This window comes from Pan troglodytes, chromosome 11, assembly GCF_028858775.2.
Source record: "Pan troglodytes isolate AG18354 chromosome 11, NHGRI_mPanTro3-v2.0_pri, whole genome shotgun sequence".
Taxonomy (NCBI): Eukaryota; Metazoa; Chordata; class Mammalia; order Primates; family Hominidae; genus Pan; species Pan troglodytes.
The window spans coordinates 60,846,123-60,866,762 of NC_072409.2; the positions used below are offsets into that span (position 1 = coordinate 60,846,123).

General features: G+C 36.4%; 1 protein-coding gene across 15 annotated transcripts in view; it reads left to right on the top strand.

Moving 5' to 3' along the window:
• Positions 1-17,205, top strand: part of SMC5 (structural maintenance of chromosomes 5) — a 96,129-nt gene extending 78,924 nt beyond the window's left edge. For 4 of the 15 annotated variants that reach the window (XM_009456706.5, XM_054658154.2, XM_054658155.2 and 1 more), the window contains 7 exons: positions 6,464-6,589; positions 9,387-9,482; positions 9,934-10,038; positions 10,240-10,359; positions 12,440-12,619; positions 12,702-12,797; positions 14,517-17,205. In XM_009456706.5, the coding sequence (XP_009454981.3) occupies positions 6,464-6,589; positions 9,387-9,482; positions 9,934-10,038; positions 10,240-10,359; positions 12,440-12,619; positions 12,702-12,797; positions 14,517-14,657 (864 nt within the window). In that variant the 3' untranslated portion in view covers positions 14,658-17,205. Of the gene's footprint in view, positions 1-6,463; positions 6,590-8,899; positions 8,971-9,386; positions 9,483-9,933; positions 10,039-10,239; positions 10,360-12,439; positions 12,620-12,701; positions 12,798-13,850; positions 14,160-14,516 lie in introns of those variants that run through there. The other 11 variants (XM_520066.8, XM_016960946.4, XM_009456707.5 and 8 more) reach the window with 8 other exon arrangements.
• Positions 17,206-20,640: the final 3,435 nt, after the last annotated feature.

Below are 20,640 nucleotides of genomic sequence, written 5' to 3' on the forward strand. Positions count from 1 at the left end.
GCCTCGGCCTCCCAAAGTGCTAGGATTACAGGTGTGAGCCACTACACCTGGCCAAGAAATACTGTTTTGAGTAGAGCTGACTGCCGTGTTTCTGGAAAGTAGGAAAGTTTTTGGGGAGAGGGTTTTGTTTTTAATCAGTGAATTACTAATTTTTTTTTTTTTTTTACCAAGACAGCCACTTTCAAATTTAAAGTTAAAATTCCTGTAGTTGAATGCATTTTGGTTATTCAGAAAGCACAAATAGCCACCGTAACTCGTTATGTTTTATTTTGATTATATTTTAATAGTGCATAATTTCTCAACACATTTGCTGTTTTGTTTTGTTTCCTTGAGAACGGGTTCTTACTCTCTCACCCAGGCTGAAGTGCGGTGGCATGGTCAACAGCTTGCTGCAGCCTGGAAATCCTGGGCTCAAGCAATCCTCCTGCCTCAGCCTTTCCAGGTATCTAGGACTACAGGTGCATGCCACACACCTGGCTAATTTTTTATTTGTAGGGATAGTTCTCACTATGTTGCCCTGGCTGGTCTCAAACTCCTAACCTCAAGCAGTCTGCCCACCTCGGCCTCCCAAAGTACTGGGGTTACAGGCATGTGCCACCATGCCCAGCCATTGGCATAATTTTAAAGTTAACTGGAGAAACTTAGCACATTTTGATTCTCTTTTTGTTCTTGTTCCTTTTCCTTGCCCTTTGCCCAATTTAGCCATTACCACATTACTAGTTCACCTCTTTCTAACTATCACGGCTACCACTCTGTCTAGGCATTAAGTCCTAATAGCTGTGGCCTCACTTTTTATGAATTTTGCACTCGTTTAACTGCCAGAAAAAAAAATTGTGCTAATTTTTATATTCTGCTGCAGAAATCTACAGCTTTATAATATTATACATCATCCAGAGCTTTACAGTAGTCTTCTAATGTCTACTTCCAACTTCTAGCCTTTTTTACCTTGGTTGGCTATTCCAGTGTTCCTACCATTGTTCATAACCTCTGTATCTTTCCCGTATTGTTTGTTTACCTTTTTCATTCTGAGTCCATTGCTGCTTTTAAGACCAGAACTCTTCCTTGACACACATAAGTAACTTTACTTAATACTTCCTCTGACTTTATTTTGCATTTCCTCAGCAATATTTTACACCACTCTGTTTTTCTTATTCATATGTTGATTCGAAAGTTCTTAAATGATCTGAGTGTACCTATAGTTCCAACTACTTTGGAGGCTGAGATAGGAGGATCACTTGAGTCCAGGAGTTCAAGTCCATCCTGGGCAACACTGTAAGACCTTATCTCTAAAAAAAAATAAAATAAAATTTTGTAATGCTTTTCATTGATAATGCTTTACCAGCCCTTTTGTAAGGTTCTTTCATTTCTTGTTGTGCATACTTAATAAATGTTTGCTGCTGTCTGATTGTAGTCATTAGCCACACATTTGAAAGAGTCAAGAATGGGCTGGGCACGGTGGCTCACGCCTGTAATCCCAGCACTTTGGGAGGCCAAGGTGGGTAGATCACGAGGTCAGGAGATCGAGACCATCCTGGCTAACGTGGTGAAACCCCATCTCTACCAAAAATACAAAAAATTAGCTGGGTGTGGTGGCGGGCGCCTGTAGTCCCAGCTACTCGGGAGGCTGAGGCAGGAGAATGGCGTGAACTTGGGAGGCGGAGCTTGCAGTGAGCCGAGATCACACCACTGCACTCCAGCCTGGGCGACACAGCGAGACTCCGTCTCAAAAAAAAAAAAAAAGAGTCAAGAATGATGACTAAAATTATGTAGTAGAATAGGTGTGTGATAGTTCACTTTCTCTTTTACCTACTCTTGTTTTCTTCTCATGTTTGCTGCCATTTACCTGCACATGATTTTATCTATCTCATCTGTTCCTGCTATGCAGCTTCACTTGAACCAAAGAGAAATTTTTTTTTCCTACTTGTCCCTTTGAACACATGGCAGGTTGCTCTGAGGAACTATTGCTACCACTTGGTTTTGTCCTTTTTTCTTTCTTGAAAATAAATTCACAAAAGAAGATTGACACAAAATTTCAGGGGAGATTGTATTTATGAGGGGACTTAGAGGTAACTAACCACCGTGGAGTTTGATACTTTCTCAGATTTTTGGAAGGTAAATAGGGCAACAGACCTATAAAACATCCCCTGAAAAAGGTAGATGGTGGGAAGCCTCTCTTTGGTAATGTCACTAACTTATGGACTATTTTTAGGACAAATTAGTAAGCTGTATGTGAATCCAAATACAGAGGTCGATAAAAATTTCTTGTTATTTTGTTTTTGACCATGGGCAGGTTTCCTAACCACTCCAAGCTTAATCATTCTCTGCAGCCATAAGTATGATACCTACCTAATTTGGAGGGATATTATGATATTCAGTTTAATAATATATATCAAGATGCCTAGTGTGCTGCTTAGCATGAAGCCAGTGTTTCCTTTAAAAGTATAGATTTACATCAGAATTAATATTAGTTATAAAGATGGAAAGTTGTTACATTTATTTGCTTATTCTAATACCAAATTTAGGAGTTCTGTGCTTTTCATCTGACCTCTCTTCTGCCTACCTGCTTGCCACTCCCTCAAAAAAGAACTGTTTCAGAGGAGACTTTTTTTTTACTTAGATGAAATTTTGAAGAAAACATTTTACAAAGAAATAGTATTATTCCCATTATTTTATTGTTTATGATTAAATTAGTTTAAGTAGAATTTATGGTCTTGTGTATTAAAAGTTAAGATTATTATTCTAAATTTCTAGTATTACATTAAAATTTAAAGTTGACTTTCTAAAAAAATGAATGATTTTTATATTTTTAAGTGTGTATTCTGTCTGGTAACTAAAACAAATGGTTAACATTTGAATTTGAAATCAACTAAATTGGAATGATGTTTTATTAAAGGAAAAATGAGGGAGAAATGTGTTAATTTACAGCTAATGTTTTAGTAAAAGTTGATGATACCTAGAACTTAATTTTATTCATATAGAAAATGGTTTTCATTTTATTTGATTCTTATTTTAATGAACTGTTACTAAAATAACAGTTTTAATATATACAGTTTTCATAAGAAATTCTGTGAATAATTCTTACTTCTTCCACAAGAGGGCCTTCTTAGAAAAGTTTTTTCTTGTTTAATGTCGAGGTATTTCTGTACAATTTCCATGACAAGTGAACTTTCCATAAAAAGAATTTTAGAAAAAAAGATAATACTTACAAACTTTTTCTAGGGTATATAACTACAAAGTAATCTTTTTTGAGATGTTAGTGGGGGATATTTTGTACATTTCACTCATTTCTTATCTTACATCTTAAACAGATGGAGTATTTTCTATTCTCTATTAACTATTAAAGGCTAGACTCTAAGCAGAAATGTAGATAAAGCCTTTTCACTTGTCTGACTTTACAGCATTATCTGATATAATTATATATGCCTTCCCACTTCTGCCCTTAAAAAGCTCAGCAAGAATTGTGGTTTTAAAAACAAAAAGCAAAACAAGTGCCATGTGAAGATCTCTATCACAAACACATATGTATAGAATATTTTCTCAGATAAATATTTTATTACACATATGCCACCAAACAAACTATTAAATGAGGTTTTGTCTTTCTAAGTCCAGAGCTTCAAATTATCAACTCATTGATACTTCTTTTCCATAATGTTCTAATACTTTATTTTAGCAAAGTCCAGAGGAACAAGAATCAGGAATAGAAGAAATTAGGAGTATTTAGTTTCTATCCAGCTGCTCCTTGTTTTGCATTTGCCTGAGTACAATGGTCCTTAGCAGAGTAGGGGTGATTGGGAGTCTTTAACATTTTCTTTTATTTCTCTCAAGCTATAGGGACTGAGGAATTTATTCAAGGAAACCATAGTACTAAGTGGTTAGTATAAAGGATTGCTTGTATTTTCAGTTTGGTCCAGTATATATCCTTTCACTTTTCATAACTATTGTCTTGGTTAAGTTTATTTGCTATCAAACCCATGTGCATAAAAGTCACCTGAGGGCCCCCTTAATAATACAGGTGTCCCCAGTTAGAATGGCATTCATTAAAAAGTCAGGAAACAACAAGTGCTGGAGAGGATGTGGAGAAATAGGAACACTTTTACACTGTTGGTTGACTGTAAACTAGTTCAACCATTGTGGAAGACAGTGTGGCAATTCCTCAAGGATCTAGAACTAGAAATACCATTTGACCCAGCCATCCCATTACTGGGTATATACCCAAAGGACTATAAATCATGCTACTATAAAGACACATGCACACGTATGTTTATTGTGGCACTATTCACAATAGCAAAGACTTGGAACCAACCCAAATGTCCAACAATGATAGACTGGATTAAGAAAATGTGGCACATATACACCATGGAATACTATGCAGCCATAAAAAATGATGAGTTCATGTCCTTTGTACGGACATGGATGAAATTGGAAATCATCATTCTCAGTAATCTATCACAAGGACAAAAAACCAAACACCGCATGTTCTCACTCATAGGTGGGAATTGAACAATGAGAACACATGGACACAGGAAGGGGAACATCACACTCTGGGGACTGTTGTGGTGTGGGGGGAGGGGGGAGGGATAGCATTAGGACATATACCTAATGCTAGATGACGAGTTAATGGGTGCAGCACACCAGCATGGCACATGTATACATATGTAACTAACCTGCACATTGTGCACATGTACCCTAAAACTTAAAAGTGTAATAATAATAAAATAATAAATAATAATAATACAGGTGTCCAGACCTCAGCCCCAGAGATATTAATCAAGTAGATCTGGAATGTGCTTAGGCCATTCCAGATCCCCCACCCCCAACTGTTTTTTGTGCCAACCAGAGTTTGAGGGTTAGTGAAAAGAGCAAACCAGACCTGTTTTATTTCTCAGAAATCTGCTAGTTCCGTAACCTTGGGCAAGTTTCTTAATGTGTCTGAGCCACATCTACAAATAGAGATAACCCTTTTCTTTAAGATCATAATTGGGATTAGAACAATTAACAGGATAGTGGTTGTAACAGTGCTTGACCTACAGAAGACATTTAGTAGATGAGATACCTTCCCTGTTGCATGTGAAATTTTTGCAGTCTGGCCCTTGTCCATTTTACCAACTCTGATCTTTTACATCCTTACAAATTCCTCTCCTCCAACCATATTAGATTACTTGTTTCTTAAATAAGCAGGTCTTTGAGGCTCATATGCCTTAAAATTCATAATCACCTGTCCTTGGAATGTCATCTGCTGTATATGTTCCTTATTTCTTGTCATTTAAGGCTGTTAAGTTGTCATAGCTTCTGTGACCACTCTGACCTTCCCTACATACATACTCTGTCCAATCTGCTCCTGCTGAGAGGTGCCATGCTGTAATGAAAAGAGCATGTGTCCTGTAAGCAGACAGGGATCTGAATCATGACAGTCTCTAACTAAATGTGTGGGCTTGGGCAAGTTACTTAATTCCTTTCAGTCTCTTTTTTTTTTTTTTGATGCACTAAATGAGGATAATATTACTGTGCAGTGTTTGTGAGAAATAAAGGGAATAATGTATGCGAAGCACCTAGCCAAGGGCCCAGCACATAAGCATTCAGTAAAGAGTATCTGTTTCTGTTATGATAATGATCCTGTGTCCTTATTCACCTTTCTGTGACCAATGCGGATTATAATACTGGCATTTAATAGGTTCTCAGTAATTATTTGGTGAAGGAATAAATAGGTCCATGAATAAATAAATACATGGAAGGTACTTGGAAAACTATCAAGCATGATTTAAAGGTTCTAACTACATTTGAGTGCTGAGTTTTGTCATATGAAGCCTGTGTACTGTGTATCTCAAATCTGATTATAATATAATTACATGACCGGGCCTGGTGGCTCACACCTGTAATCCCAGCACTTTTGAGAGCCCAAGGCGGATGGATCACTTGAGGCCAGGAGTTGGAGACCAGCCTGGCCAACATGGTGAAACCTTGTCTCTACTAAAAACACAAAAATTAGCCAGGCATGGTGGTACACATCTGTAATCTCAGCTACTCGGGAGGCTGAGGCGTGATAATCACTTGAATCTGGGAGGCGGAGGTTGCAGTGAGCTGAGATCACGTCACGTCACTGCACTCCAGCCTGGGTGACAGAGCAAGATTGTCTCAAAAAAGTAAATAAATAAGTAAGTAAATAAATAAATAAATATAATTACATGGAGCTAAGCTAGACTTTCAGAAAAAGGCAGTAAAATTTAAATTTTACACCTCTTATGGATTAGAGAAATGCCAGGTTATTGATGTGCTGATGTATTTTAAAGTTTAAGTTCAAGTTTAACCTTTATAATAAAAAGAGTCATTATTTAAGAAACAGTTTCAGATAATTTGATTATCATTATAATCAGAATTCAACAATATTTAATATGTGGTAGTTTAATAAAACATCCCTCTGCTTTAACATTAACATTCAAATTTTCAAAATAAATTTTTTTAATAGCAACATTTCATTGAATTGGATGAAAATAGACAGAGATTATTGCAGAAATGCAAAGAACTTATGAAAAGAGCGAGGCAAGTATGTAACCTGGGTGCAGAGCAGACTCTTCCTCAAGAATACCAGACAGTAAGTATAAAAAGTATATAATTCTACAATTGCCATATTTAACATATTTTTAAGATTATGGAATCTTAGCCATTGTAACAGGCCGTGAAAAACATGATGTGTCGTAAAAAATAGGGAGTTTTTCCACATTTTTAAACTGAATATATATATATAAAATAATGTTGCTTAAGAGATCAATGGTATTGGTACTATAACATTTATTCTTCCAATACAAATGCCTTTTAATGGGTACAGTTGGAACATATATAGTTTTTCATGGAAACATTGTACCAGTAATTGGTATATCAGAAATAATAAATAGAATATTTTAAAAATAAAGGGAAAATGAAAATGTTTCCCTGGAAATTGGGGTGTTTAATTAGGGTTCAATGAGAGCTGAATATTTAAGGCTAACATCTGCCAATAAGAAAAGGATAAAAGAGGTCTTATTTCCATTATATTTTTTATCCTGACATACCACTCAGTAAAATTAGGAGATGCTGCCCTTTAGTCACATTCCACCGTTAATTATGTACCTCTGTGACAAGTGGGGATGATACTTTGCCTGGATACCTATTCAGAATAATGTCAAAATGAAATTAGAAAATAAGTTTTAAAATATCTAGTATTGGTGTGTCTTTAAAATTCTTAATTTCAAATGTTATCTATTTCAATAGATAATGAAATGGCTACTAAAGATATAAACAACTGGAAAAAAATTAATGGATTATAATTTTCAAATCCTCAATTGATTTATTTTATGATATCAGACACAGAAATCACAGAGAATGGATTTGACTAATTGGATACATACTAGGAACTCAGTAGATATCTTTAAAACAAATTGAGAAGCTTGTTTCTAAAAACAGTAGAATGTCTTCAGAATACATTGTGTTGTTATAAAATAAATATAAGTACAATCTACTAATTTTTTCTTTCAGAAAAAGCGTGATTCTATTCTTGATAAGTCATACTGTTTTTGAATCAAAATTAGGAGATGATTATATTCATTAAAATGTATTAATTACCTCTTATATGTCAAGCATTGTACAAGACAGACATACTTCCTTCTCAGCTGAAACTTATATTCTAGTCTGGAAGATTGGGTAGATGAAAACACAAATCAAAAATCAGATAATGTCAGATAACAAGAGATGCTAAGAAAAATAAAACAGGGTGAGGAGATGGAGTGACATGGATGGGAACTTGGTCAGGGAAGCCTCCTTTGAAAAGATACCATTTTATAACAGTCCTGAATGAAGAGAACAGATCAGTCAAGTGAAGATGTCAGGTAAAAGTATTCCAGACAGAGAAAACAGCTCAGACAACGCCCAAGACAGAAGTATATTTGGGATGTTTCAGAATAAAAGGAATCTCATTGGGGTTAAAAATTATCCAAGCAGAGAAGAAGGCAGAAGCCAAGATTATGTAGGCCTTGTAGACTATACAAGCAATTAAGGTTGTATTCTTTTGGGATGGACTCCAGTGGAGGATCTTAAATGGAAAAGTGACATTACTACTTTTATGAACGAGCACTCTAACTTCTCTTCTTCTAGATGGAGGATAAAGTAGGGATACAAGAATGGAAGCAGTGAAACCATTTAGAAGGTCATTTCTTTGGACCACGCAAGAGATACATGATGGCATGAATTAGGGTGATAGCACTGAAGAGAGAGAGGGAGAAGTTGACAGGTCTCAGATATCTTTTAGTGACAGAGCCAGCAAGACTTGCTGATGGATTTGACATGAAGGATGAGAGAGAGAACCCCTAAATTTTTCACCTGAACAAATTACGATGCCATTTACTGGAATGGAGAAGATTGAAGGAGAAATAGGGTTGCTTAAAGTGATAGGGAAGGTGGGTGAAATCCAGATTCTGTTTCACCATCTTAAATATAAGATGTCTATTAGAGTCAAGTGAGGATATCGAGTAAATAAATGTTGGACACATGAGCTTACATCTCAGTAAGTCAGAGATTCAACAAAGGAATATTGGAAGGTCTATAGAGGTTGAACTGCTTTCTAAGAGGTTAAAATAATGAGTTTAAGATATTAGATTAATATGTCAAGATCTTTTTCAGGGTTTCAGGATTCATTTTGTACCATGTAGTATATAGCCTTTGCAGGTTGTGCTAGACCAAACAATGTACTGATTGCCTCCCCTCAAAAAAAAAAGTATCTGTTCTAATTTTTCCCCGTGGCATGGACTCAGAAGATAGTACTGTGGTGAAATTCAACTGTCAAAGTAATTAGATTCTCAGGATGCTTTTTTAGTTCTTCATAAGTGCAGTATAAAGTTCTAACTTCTTGCTCTCTTTCAATGCCCCACATATTCTGGACCCATTCTACCAATTCAGCAAGTACCCACCATTCCAAATGGACACAACTCCTCACTCCCCATGGTATGCAGTACTCATTCTTTTTTCCCAAGCTCCTATCTTCCCTCTGCCTTGCTCCTCCCTAGCCATTTGCTTTAAGGCCCAGAGATGAATTCTAGGCCTTTGAATTCTCTTAACTCTCCTGTAGCATGAACTGATACTTCTTTTCTCTAAATCCCTAGCCTATATGATATGTACTGCTTGTTTTAATACTCAACATCAATACATTGCCTTAAAGTGTTATCCAGTACATACATTTTGTTTTCTTTAAAGTACAAGCTTTTGAAGGCAAATGACCCTGTTTATTATTCCTTTGTATTCTTGTGTGCCAGCATGCTGTTGAACAGATAGATAACTTATTCAGCAGATTATTTTTCTTTTAACTATTTGAATGGAACTGTTTTCATTGTATCTATAATGACAGGCAATTTTTTTCTTAGGTTTTCCAAGACCTTCCAAACACATTGGATGAAATTGATGCTTTATTAACTGAAGAAAGATCAAGAGCTTCCTGCTTCACGGGACTGAATCCTACAGTATGCCTGTTTCTCTATTCCCATTCTGCATCCAACCACCACCACCACCCTCCCCATACACACACATACACACACAGAGTTCCCTCCAGTACTTGCCTCCCACTCTGTACTAGAGCTCTTGGTAATAATAAGCTAGACAGCAGGAACAATGTACTTTAAATGCCAGATTCTGAATCTATTAGAATTTTAAATAGATTCTTCCTAAGGAACACAATGTTCTGTGCCTTTTCTTTATAAAAAGAATAGTTGGGCTAACCTGAAATACTGCAATGTCTATTTTTTCAAGGATAAAAAATGTCACTTTCAGTATGTAATAAGAGCATATATTATTTGCATACAAACAATGCAGCACAATTGGCATTTTCATTTAATGTTTTAATCAATGCAAAATTGTATATAGTTTTATCCTTTGGTAGATTTATCTTAAAGAAGTTTTTTTTTCCCCTGCCAGATTGTTCAGGAATATACAAAAAGAGAAGAAGAAATAGAACAGTTAACTGAGGAACTAAAGGGAAAGAAAGTTGAACTAGATCAATACAGGGAAAACATTTCACAGGTAATTTTTTAGTTTTTAATCTTTTTATCATGTGATTATTAATGAAATGGGAATGTAGAATAATGGAAAATGAGATGACATGCTTCTAAGAGAAGTGTGTTATGCCCAGACTGATACTGATATAAAATTTACATAAAATTGTGTGTCAGAATATAGTAATACTGCTTTTAAATTGTGTTTTTATATTGCCTTTATTTGTAGGTAAAAGAAAGGTGGCTTAATCCTTTAAAAGAGCTGGTAGAAAAAATTAATGAAAAATTCAGCAATTTTTTTAGTTCCATGCAGTGTGCTGGTGAAGTTGATCTCCATACAGAAAATGAGGTAAAATTGCATTTGAAATAAATAATATTTCTGGCAAATAATTTTAATTATATGCTTAAAGTACATATAAATTATTTATTTACTTTCGAGTTATATCTGTGAAAAGTTTTGTTTACCAAAATGTTGAAAGAAAGGAGAAAACCACCTATGGGATTCCATTAGGGTCACTTTTTTTGGGGGGGGTTATGTTTGGAATTAGTGACTAATACCTTGTAACTCTTCTTATACATCTGAGTAATGGTTATTCAGTTGTATTGAATAAATACATTATAAAGCTACCACAGCTGGAGTTAGAAGACTCATAAACAGATTAGTTTGAAATATAGTGTATATCAGTGTCTTTTTTTTTTTTTAATAAAGAATTTAAGAATTCATGGTCAGGTGTGGTGGCTCACGCCTGTAATCTCAGCACTTTGTGAGGCTGAGGCAGGCAGATAGCTTGAACTCACGGGTTTGAGACCAGCCTGGGCAACATGGCAAAATCGCATCTCTGTAAAAATACAAAAATTAGCTGGGTGTGGTGGTATGTACCTGTGGTCCCAGCTACTCTGGAGGCTGAGGTGCAAGGATGACTTGAGCCTGGAAGGTGGAGGTTCCAGTGAGCCAAAATGGTGCCACTGCACTCCAGCCTGGGCAACAAAACCAGACCTTGTCTCAAAAAAAAAAAAGAATTTAAGAATTTATAAGAATGGAAATAGTGGGAAATTTGCTACTAATTTCTTGTGCTGTAAGTTTATGCATTGCAATTGGGCTAAAATTAATTTTTCTTTAAGACAGGCAAAGGCCAGGTGCTGTGGCTTATGCCTAATCCCACTTTGGGAGGCCAAGGCAGGGGGATCACTTGAATTCAGGAGTTTGAGACCAGCCCGGGCAACAGAGTGGGACAGAGACTCTATGTCTCAAAAAAAAAGTAACTACTAGAAAATTGAAAATTACATATGTGGGTTGTATTATATCTTTCTCTTGCTCAGTACTATCTTAGACCTTAAAGCTCTATTCAATTAATAGATAACCTTTAATTAGTAAGTTTCATGTTTTTCGTTTTGGTTTTTTGAGACAAAGTCTCGCTCTCACCCAGGCTGGAGCGCAGTGGCGCAATCTTGGCTCACTGCAACCTCCACCTCCTGAGTTCAAGCTATTCTTCTGCTTCAGACTCCCAAGTAGCTGGGATTACAGATGCCTGCCACCATGCCCGGCTAATTTTTGTATTTTTAGTAGAGATGGGATTTCCCCATGTTGGCCAGGCTGGTCTCAAACTCCTGACCTGAAGTGATCCACCCCCCTCGGCCTCCCAAATTGCTGGGATTACAGGCATGAGCCACCACACCCGGCCTAATTAGTAAGTTATGTATCTCATTTTTAAGGTAAATCTGAACCTGACATAGAAGTGCCATCAATAAGAATAGTAAACCTTAGAGCATCCTCAGTTTTGGCAACATTTATAAAACACTAATGTACTCATTACAACAAATATTTATTGAGCACCTATTACGTGCCAGGCTTGCTTTTTGCTGAGTATTGTGTGTATGTATGACTTAAGTTTTCAAAGTATATGTGTAATTCCTACCTTGCTTTTTTCCTTCTTAACCAACTGAAGAAGTTAGGGGGATTCTTGGCCCTCTGCAGTTACCATACACAACCACTTCTCTAGCACAAGAGAGCATGACACTCCACTATGTTCTAATTGCTTTCACCTACAGTTTAAGAACCTAGCATTTTGGAACTAGAATAGATAGTGCCTTTCCAGGACAGAGTTCCTCGCTCAGTAATTTCTAAAAACTCTTGGGGAAGCCTACTAAACTTGAATAGAATGGTATAGAGGAGGAAAATGTTAATTTAATCTGAATAGTTTCCTTATCTAAATAGTTCTTTGAAAACCCTTAAAGCTTTTAGATAGTAACTGTTTGCTTAATATTTATTATTTTTAAAAATACATATATATTTATTGTTACATATTTAAACTAGTGTCACTAAATTTTGAGTTCTTTACTCTTACTCAGTTAATTCAATCCATTTTCAAATAATAGAATGACATTACCAGAGGAAACTCATTTTTCATCACTTTTTAAATGTTTTATAGGAAGATTATGATAAATATGGAATTCGAATTAGAGTCAAATTTCGAAGTAGTACTCAACTGCATGAATTAACTCCTCATCATCAAAGTGGAGGTGAAAGAAGTGTTTCTACCATGTTATACTTGATGGCACTTCAGGAGCTAAATAGATGTCCATTCAGAGTAGTTGATGAAATCAATCAGGTATGGTGATTGTTCTGTTACTTGGATCTTCTTATATCCTGTAATAGGAATAAATGTAATCATTATTATTGCCATTGTTTAGGGAATGGACCCAATCAATGAACGGAGAGTGTTTGAAATGGTTGTAAATACTGCCTGTAAAGAAAATACATCTCAATACTTTTTCATAACACCAAAGGTAGGTAAAAAGTAACCTAAAAGTGGTCATATACTCAGAAATCTCCTGTGGCGTAATCATACAGTTTTTGTCCCAACATGCACATATTAGCAGGAACACTCCCAAAAAAGGAATTTAAAAGGTTAACAGTAATATTTACATTATTAAAGGGACAAGTTCCAATGTCATGCTTAATCAGAGGAAGAAAGGTAGGAGGCATATTATTATGTTCTAAAATTGAGATTTTCTCATTCCTCTTCTAGAAAAGGTACTCTTTCAGCACTGAAAGATGAGTGGGGAATACAACCCTTAAGACTCTGGCTCTTCATTTTCCCAAAAAAGCCTCTCTTGTCATATACTGCCCTTCCTCTTTATTTGCCACTAGTACTAAGCTGGCCCAGGAGAAATTTAAGTATCCCAACATCTTCTATTCACAGGTTAATTCTGATAAAAACAGAATTATCTTTGTAGATAATTTTTCATAATCTAAAACCATTGCAATGGGAAATTTTCTTTTGCTAAATCTAGTGCTGTGAGTAAATTACAAAGCATATGTATTCAAAGATATGTTTTTAATGTAACCAGATTTTTTCCATTTTAAGTATTCATGAAAAATTTTGGCCAGGTGCACTGGCTCACACCTGTAGTCCCACTACTTTTTGAGGCCAAGGCAGGTGGATCACTTGAGCCCAGGAGTTCAAGACCAGCCTGGGCAACATGGCAAAACCCCATCTCTACAAAAAAAAATACAAAAATTAGCTGGACGTGGCAGCATGCGCCTATAGTCCCAGCTACTTGGGAAGCTGAGGCATGAGGATCGCTTGAGTCTGGGAGGTGGAGGTTTCAGTGAGCCCAGATCACACCACTGCACTGCAGCCTGGGTGACAGAATGAGACCTTGTTCCAAAAAAAAAAAAAAATTGTTTTTGCCCATCCTACATTCAAATTTTTATTAAATAGTGTCATCTGTCTTCTTTTTTTCAGTAGATAGTCTTGTGGAATAGTCACATCTGTTAATACCCTACTGCTTGCCAAATACCTTAGTCTACAAATGTCCCTGTTACACACTTTTCAGGATACCAGGCTATCAAAGAAGTTGCTTGAGAAGTGTTTATAAATAAAAAGTGAAAGTATCTACCCTAGGAAAATTGTGGAGGACATACTCTTTTCCAGGGTCTGCCAAGGAAGTTGAATAATCCCAGTTATCCTGTGAATCTAGAGGGCTCGATTATTCCTTATTTTGATTGTTCCTTAGGCCAGGCTACAGGTATGCTAATTTAGGTAAGGATTATAGTCTGGCAAGGTTTATGTTGAGGTGTTTAAGAGCTTCTTAAGAGTCTTATTGGCTGGGGGTAGTGGCTCACACCTGTAATCTCAGCACTTTGGGAAGCCAAGGCGGGCAGATCACCTGAGGTCAGGAGTTCGAGACCAGCCTGGCCAACATGGTGAAACCCTGTCTGTACTAAAAATACAAAAAGTTAGCTGGGCCTGATGGTGCATGCCTGTAATCCCAGCTACTCTGGAGGCTGGCTGAGGCACGAGAATCTCTTGAATCTGGGTGGTGGAGGTTGCACTGAGCTGAGATCGCACCTCTGTACTCCGGCATGAGCAGCAGAGTGGGAAAAAAAAAGTTTTATTAATATTGCAAATAAAATAATACATTTGACTGTACACATGTAAGGTTGGAAAACTATACTTCTCAGTATATAGCTTATATGACAATTTGTTTTAATACTTACAGCTCCTGCAAAATCTTCCTTATTCTGAAAAGATGACAGTTTTGTTTGTCTACAATGGCCCTCATATGCTGGAACCAAACAGATGGAATTTAAAGGCTTTCCAAAGGCGGCGGCGCCGTATTACATTCACTCAACCTTCTTAATAAAAGTAAAGAGAGGGAACTTGGGAATTTTTTTTGTTAAATTCTGTTTATAAGTATGGCTCAACTGAATAAAAGGAGATTCACTAAAACGAAAAGCAGTTATTTTTGGAAACCTGCTTTTAAATACAAATAGGTTGATAATGGAAACTATAATGACCTTTCCAAAATAGCAGCTGGTAGTAAAAGTTAAGTCTTCTTCAGTCTTGGTTGAACTTGAGTTCTTGGCACTCTGACCATGAGTCATTCAGTTCTCATGTTAAAATGTACTTAATATTACAAATCAAAGGTACAGTGGAAGAGGGGTTAATCACAAGAAGTTACTTATATGGTAGCCCTGAGCTTTAATTGCAGAGTAACTTTAATTACTTTTAGAGCCTAAAGATGACTCTAGAGCCTAAGTCCTAGTTTCTCCCAATGTTATATTTAATTTTTAAAAATTGATATGAAAATGTCTAATGTATAGTAATAATTTATGACAGATCTAGTCATTTCTTCCTATTAAAAAAGATTACCTTATCTCCAGTAGGAAATGGAATTTTATGGGCCTTTAAAAGAAAGTTTTATGAAACTTGATGCTATAATTTTATTGGTATTTCAAGGGGAAAAAAGCACTGGGGTTCAAAAATGGTAGCAGAACTGCTTTGAAATGCTGCAAGGTGGCCACTAGATGATGCAAAATACAACCAAAAGATTGACTGAGAATAAAATTAGGTGACAAGGGTTTTTAAAGAATAACCTTTTAAAGTGTGGGGGCAGGGGTTGCTTTTTTTTATTTTATTTAAAGTCAATTATATTTTACATCTTACATTTCTAAAAGCATTTTTATAATTATTTTTAGTAAGATTTTTCTTAAAATTTCATATACTGGTTTCTACAATTTATATTTGAAATTTCTCAGTGTTATGTAAAGAGTGATGGAAAAGCATTGATTTCTTTAAAACCGTAATGTTTTTAGAACTTAAGCCTATAGGGCCTTTCTTAAAATGTTGATGTACCCATTATCTTAGAAAATCTAGTTTAAACTGTTTTCTTTCACCGCAAAAGAATTAAATGGGAAAATCATTTGTTTATCTCTAAGTTATACTAATTAGTAGAACCAAACAAATTATCTTCTTTTAAAAAATAAATCTTATAGGAAAATAGACAGTCCAAAGTCATGTCTTTGAACAGTGGATTGGATCTGTGCCAGTAATGACAAAATTATTTTTTTGACTTGCTTGCCTGAATAAATTGAAGAATTGCTTTCAGTTTGGGTTTTGTATATTCTTAAGTAGCCATTGAAATTTATATTCTTAACTAGGTCAAAAAATAATGAACCATAAGTTTATGTCCTCTCACTTAGACATTTTCTCTTTAAAAAGGTGTTTTCTTCTTTATAAACATTTTAAAAGAGCCTTCCCTTCTTAAACTAACTCCAGTGCATGAAGTATGAAAATATTTTAAAATGACATTTTTACTAATATGAGCAAGTCATGTAAACATTGAAGAACTTGGTAACATATTAGTAAATGGATATTACCAAATGTTTTCATCGTTAATTACTTTGCGTTACACCAAAATATCTTTACTAAAATGTGCTTGGTGTAGTTTGTTTATTGTCTAAATTAGTACCAGTCATCTTATTTCTGCAAAGTGAGTATCAATGTGAAAAAGACACGTGAAGATTAAGCATGTTTGAAAATAAAATGGTCAATTACATTTCAATTTACATAGGCCAACAACTGTTCCATACTTTGTTTGTAAACATTTAATTTCTTTACTGGACAAAATTAATATTTGGCTTTACATTGAATTTTGAGCTGTGAAGAATAAATTATGTATCATTTTAGCATATTAAACAGTAGTAAGTCTAGCACATAGTCTCAGCCACTTAAAACTTTATTTTCTGCAAAAGTTTTTTTGTTTGTTTGTTTGTTTGAGATGGAGTCTCACTCTGTTGCCCAGGCTGGAGTGCAGTGGCGTGATCTCGGCTTACTGCAACCTCCGCCTCCCGGGTTCAAGCGATTCTCCTGCCTCAGCCTCCCAAGTAACTGGGACAACAGGCACGTCCCACCACACCCAGCTAATTTTTTATACTTTTAGTAGAGATAGGGTTTCAGCATATTGGCCAGGCTGGTCTCGAACTCCTGACCTTGTGATCCACCCGCCTCGGCCTCCCAAAGTGCTGGGATTATAGGCGTGAGCCCCTGTGCCCGGCCAAAAGTTGATTTTTAATTACATAAAAATCGTAAAAACTTTTAGTAAAAACTTGATTTGGTGAATACAGTTATATTTAAAAACCTTAAGGTGACAAGCATTTTCTATGCCTAAATCTTCATTGGTTTGCCTGGAAAGAGTCTCTGTTAAAAGATTTTCCATATTCAAAGTAAAAGGAAAGATATCTTGCTTTCTAATTGTCTTTTGGACACTTGCCTATTTTCTTTGAGGTATAAACCTTTAGATGTGAAAAATGTAATTTCATTCTGCTATTGTGTGTGCTTGTGTGTGTGTAATTGAAAAAAACTGGGAAATCCTGCTTTGTTGGTAATAAATCAATATTTTCATATTCTTTTGGTGTATGTTATTTTAAGTGAGAACTATTTTTTATACTCTGAACCTTATTAAGAGTCATTTTGGTTTTCAGGTTTACTAAAAAAAAGTCTGTTAAGTACCCACATTTACAAAATAGTGTTCAGCAGTCTGTTAGTGTTCGAAAGGGTAGAAAATTTAGTCCCTTTTCTGCCTGCAGTGAAATCACAGTCTAACAGAAGCAATAAACACTCATGAAAAAAAGGTTTAAACCATTTAAAGAAGCCAAGTTACAAGGCTGAGTATTCATCAGAGAGGCTGCAACATAGGTTAACTGTTTTTATGTTTAAACACTATGTTTGCTAACATGCCCAATAGCCAATTTTCACTTATTACTCCTTACATTAAGCTACTATATAAAGTAATTTTTTTAAAATATATTTTTGAGTCAGGCAGACTTTCACTTACAAGTTACTTGATAGTCTCATCATTGGTGAAATGAGAATCATACCTAATTCACAGAGTTGTTGAGAGGAGCAAATGAGATCGGGGCCTATTGGGACACGTAGCATTATAGTGAGTACATTATTAATGTTTATGTATCTTCTCATATTTTAAATCTTGAAAAATGTACTGTGAATTTTATACACCCAGGTCTGAAAATTCTAAATAATGTGAAAGTAGAGATTATTTTGTAGTCTATTGATAAATAGTTCAAAGGATGCCAATACCTACAGACTGAGCATTGGGGAGTGCTGATAGTTATTTTTATAGATCTTGTTACCTTGTTAAATTCAAATATAAGTTAGTCAGATGAGCTTCTTTAAAGATATTCCATCTCGTTATTTTATATTGATATATAATTTGGAAATTTTATAATTAATAGAATTTGCACATTTGGGAGATATGACTATGTTGACAATTTGGGCTTTTTATTTCCACCAAAAAGGTTAGGTATGGGGGATTTTATTTATTTTTTAATGTTGAATTATAACTGTTTATTGCTGCAAAATAAATGACTGGTGATTGGCTGGAAGATTTAGATATTTTCAAAAAAGCCAGCTTTGTATAATCCCAAAGAGAGAGAGCAGGGCTCCTCTGGTTAGCTTCATTCTAAGCTGTGCTAAGAGGACTTGGTGAAGCTGAGGGCAACCTAAAAACAGCTCTGGCCCTGGCCCTGGCCCTGGCCCTGGCCCTGCCTTTATCGGAGAGGCTGCAACGTAGGTTAGTTATTTTTAGGTAGGTCAGAAACACCTGAAAGACGTTCTCCTTCCACAAATAGTACCTTACCTGTCTGACCATGCTTTTGTTAGTAAACTTTAATTTCCTTTTGCCTGAGGAGACTGTTACACGCTCTTGGCATTCAGGGTCATGCGTTTAGAGTGAAGGTTGAGGGGAAAGGGTGCCAAGAGGGTCACTTGACCATTTCTGCCAAATTTAAGGAGTGGGTTAATGAATTCCAGTGCAGGAAAGATTTGGGACAAGCTGCCCAATGAATGTTATGATAGAATGGTAAATTTTACATTCCTTTCATATTATTTAGAATTTATTTTAAAAAAGAGATGAGGTCTTGGTATATTGCCTAGGCTTGTCTCAAACCAGCCTCAAACCTCTCTCGGCCTCCCAAAGTGCTGGATTACAGGTGGGAGGCACTGCACCCAGCCTAGAATTTTAGTCCCAGTGATCTCTGACAGTGAAATTCTGTACCATCAGAGATTAGTTGTTAGATTTAGGAGGGACCTTCTGAGTGATTTAGGCCATCCCCTTCTTTTCAGTCAGAAATCATGGAAAGAAGTTATTTGATAAGTTTTTTGTTTGTTTGAGACAGAGTCTTGCTCTTATTGCCCAGGCTGGAGTGCGATGGTGCAATCTCGGTTCACTGCAACCTCCTTCTGGGTTCAAGCGATTCTCCTACCTCAGCCTCCCGAGTAGCTGGGATTACAGGTGCGCACCACCACGCCCAGCTAATTTTTTGTATTTTTAGTAGAGACGGGGTTTCACTATGTTTGCCAGGCTGGTCTCGAACTCCTGACCTCAGGTGATCTGCCTGCCTTGGCCTCCCAAAGTGCCGGGATTACAGGCGTGAGCCACTGCACCCGGCCCCCAGCCCCTAAAGGAGATTTTTTTTTTTTTTTTTTGCTTTATAAGTATTTAAATCTACATTGTCATATATAACAACTTTGTACTGTTGATGGAGAAACAGGGACTTTAAAATGTTGAGTCTTTCAAGTTCTTTTTTTATTCTTTTTCTTTAAGACTGTTTATTGCTTTGGTTACCCAGGCTAGCCTCAAACTCCTGGCCTCAAGCTATCCTCCTGCCTCAGCCTCCCAAAGTGCTGAGATTACAGGCCTGAGTCACTACGCCCGGGCTCAAGTTCTTACTGTTGGTAAATGGCAGAGGTGAGACTGAATAACCAGGTCCAATGGATTGTTTTTTTTTCTTAGAAAATACCATCATGCCTTGCTATCAAATATCAAACTACCTTGGCTTTTTGAGTCGTTGGAGTTATTACATAAGCAGTCCCTACTTCTGTAATTAACTTCCTTGTAGGTAAGATACTGCTTCTCCAATATGCCCCCAAATTAGGGTACAGATTTCTTCTACTGTAACAAAGACCAAAATATAATGTATACAAGATAGTTTATTAACAGAACATAAGCATGCTGGGGCTGATAGGCCGACTCCTCTCTCAACTTCTGTTGGTTGCTCTTCTCTCCTCAGGAACCTGTGTGTTCCCTCTCATAGTCTAAGATGGCTGATTTAGTTCTTGCCAACATATCTGTATCCAAACCATCTAAAGGAATAAAGAGCTGGCACTGTAGCTTATGCCTGTAATCCCAGCTATTCCGGAGGCTGAGGTAGGAGGATCACGAGGCCAGGAGTTCAAGACCAGCCTGAGCAAGATGGCAAGACCCTGTCTCTTAAAAAAAAAAGAGAGAGAGGGATAAAGGGAGACTGTGACCACTTCTTTTAAGAGCATGATCTGCAAGAGGTACACATTACTTTTGCTCATGTCCAGAACTTAGCTACATAGCCTGAGCTAGCTGCAAGAGAGAACTGAATATGTCATCTATAGCTGTATGGCTATGTGTATACATAAACTCCAGCCACCCTGATACACAATAAGGAGAGGGTGAATATTGGAGGACAGTCAGGAGTCTGCCACAAGACCCAAGAAATAAGTAGTTACCCTATGGCCTACTGACAGTGTCTTCAAAGCAAGGACCTGGTAGCTTTTCCATCACACAATAAAAATCCAGAGTCATCACAGACTTCAGGGTTCCTACTTATTAACCCTGTCTGCCCCATCTGAAGTAGCACCCCTGCCCCATTCTGCTGTCTTACTATGCATTCTTTTTCTTCATAACCTTTGTCTCTACTTAACCATGATATATTTTGTCTTCTCCATTAAAATATAAGTTCTCTGAAGACAGACTTGGTTGTGTTGATTGCTTCCAGCCCAGAGCCTAGAAA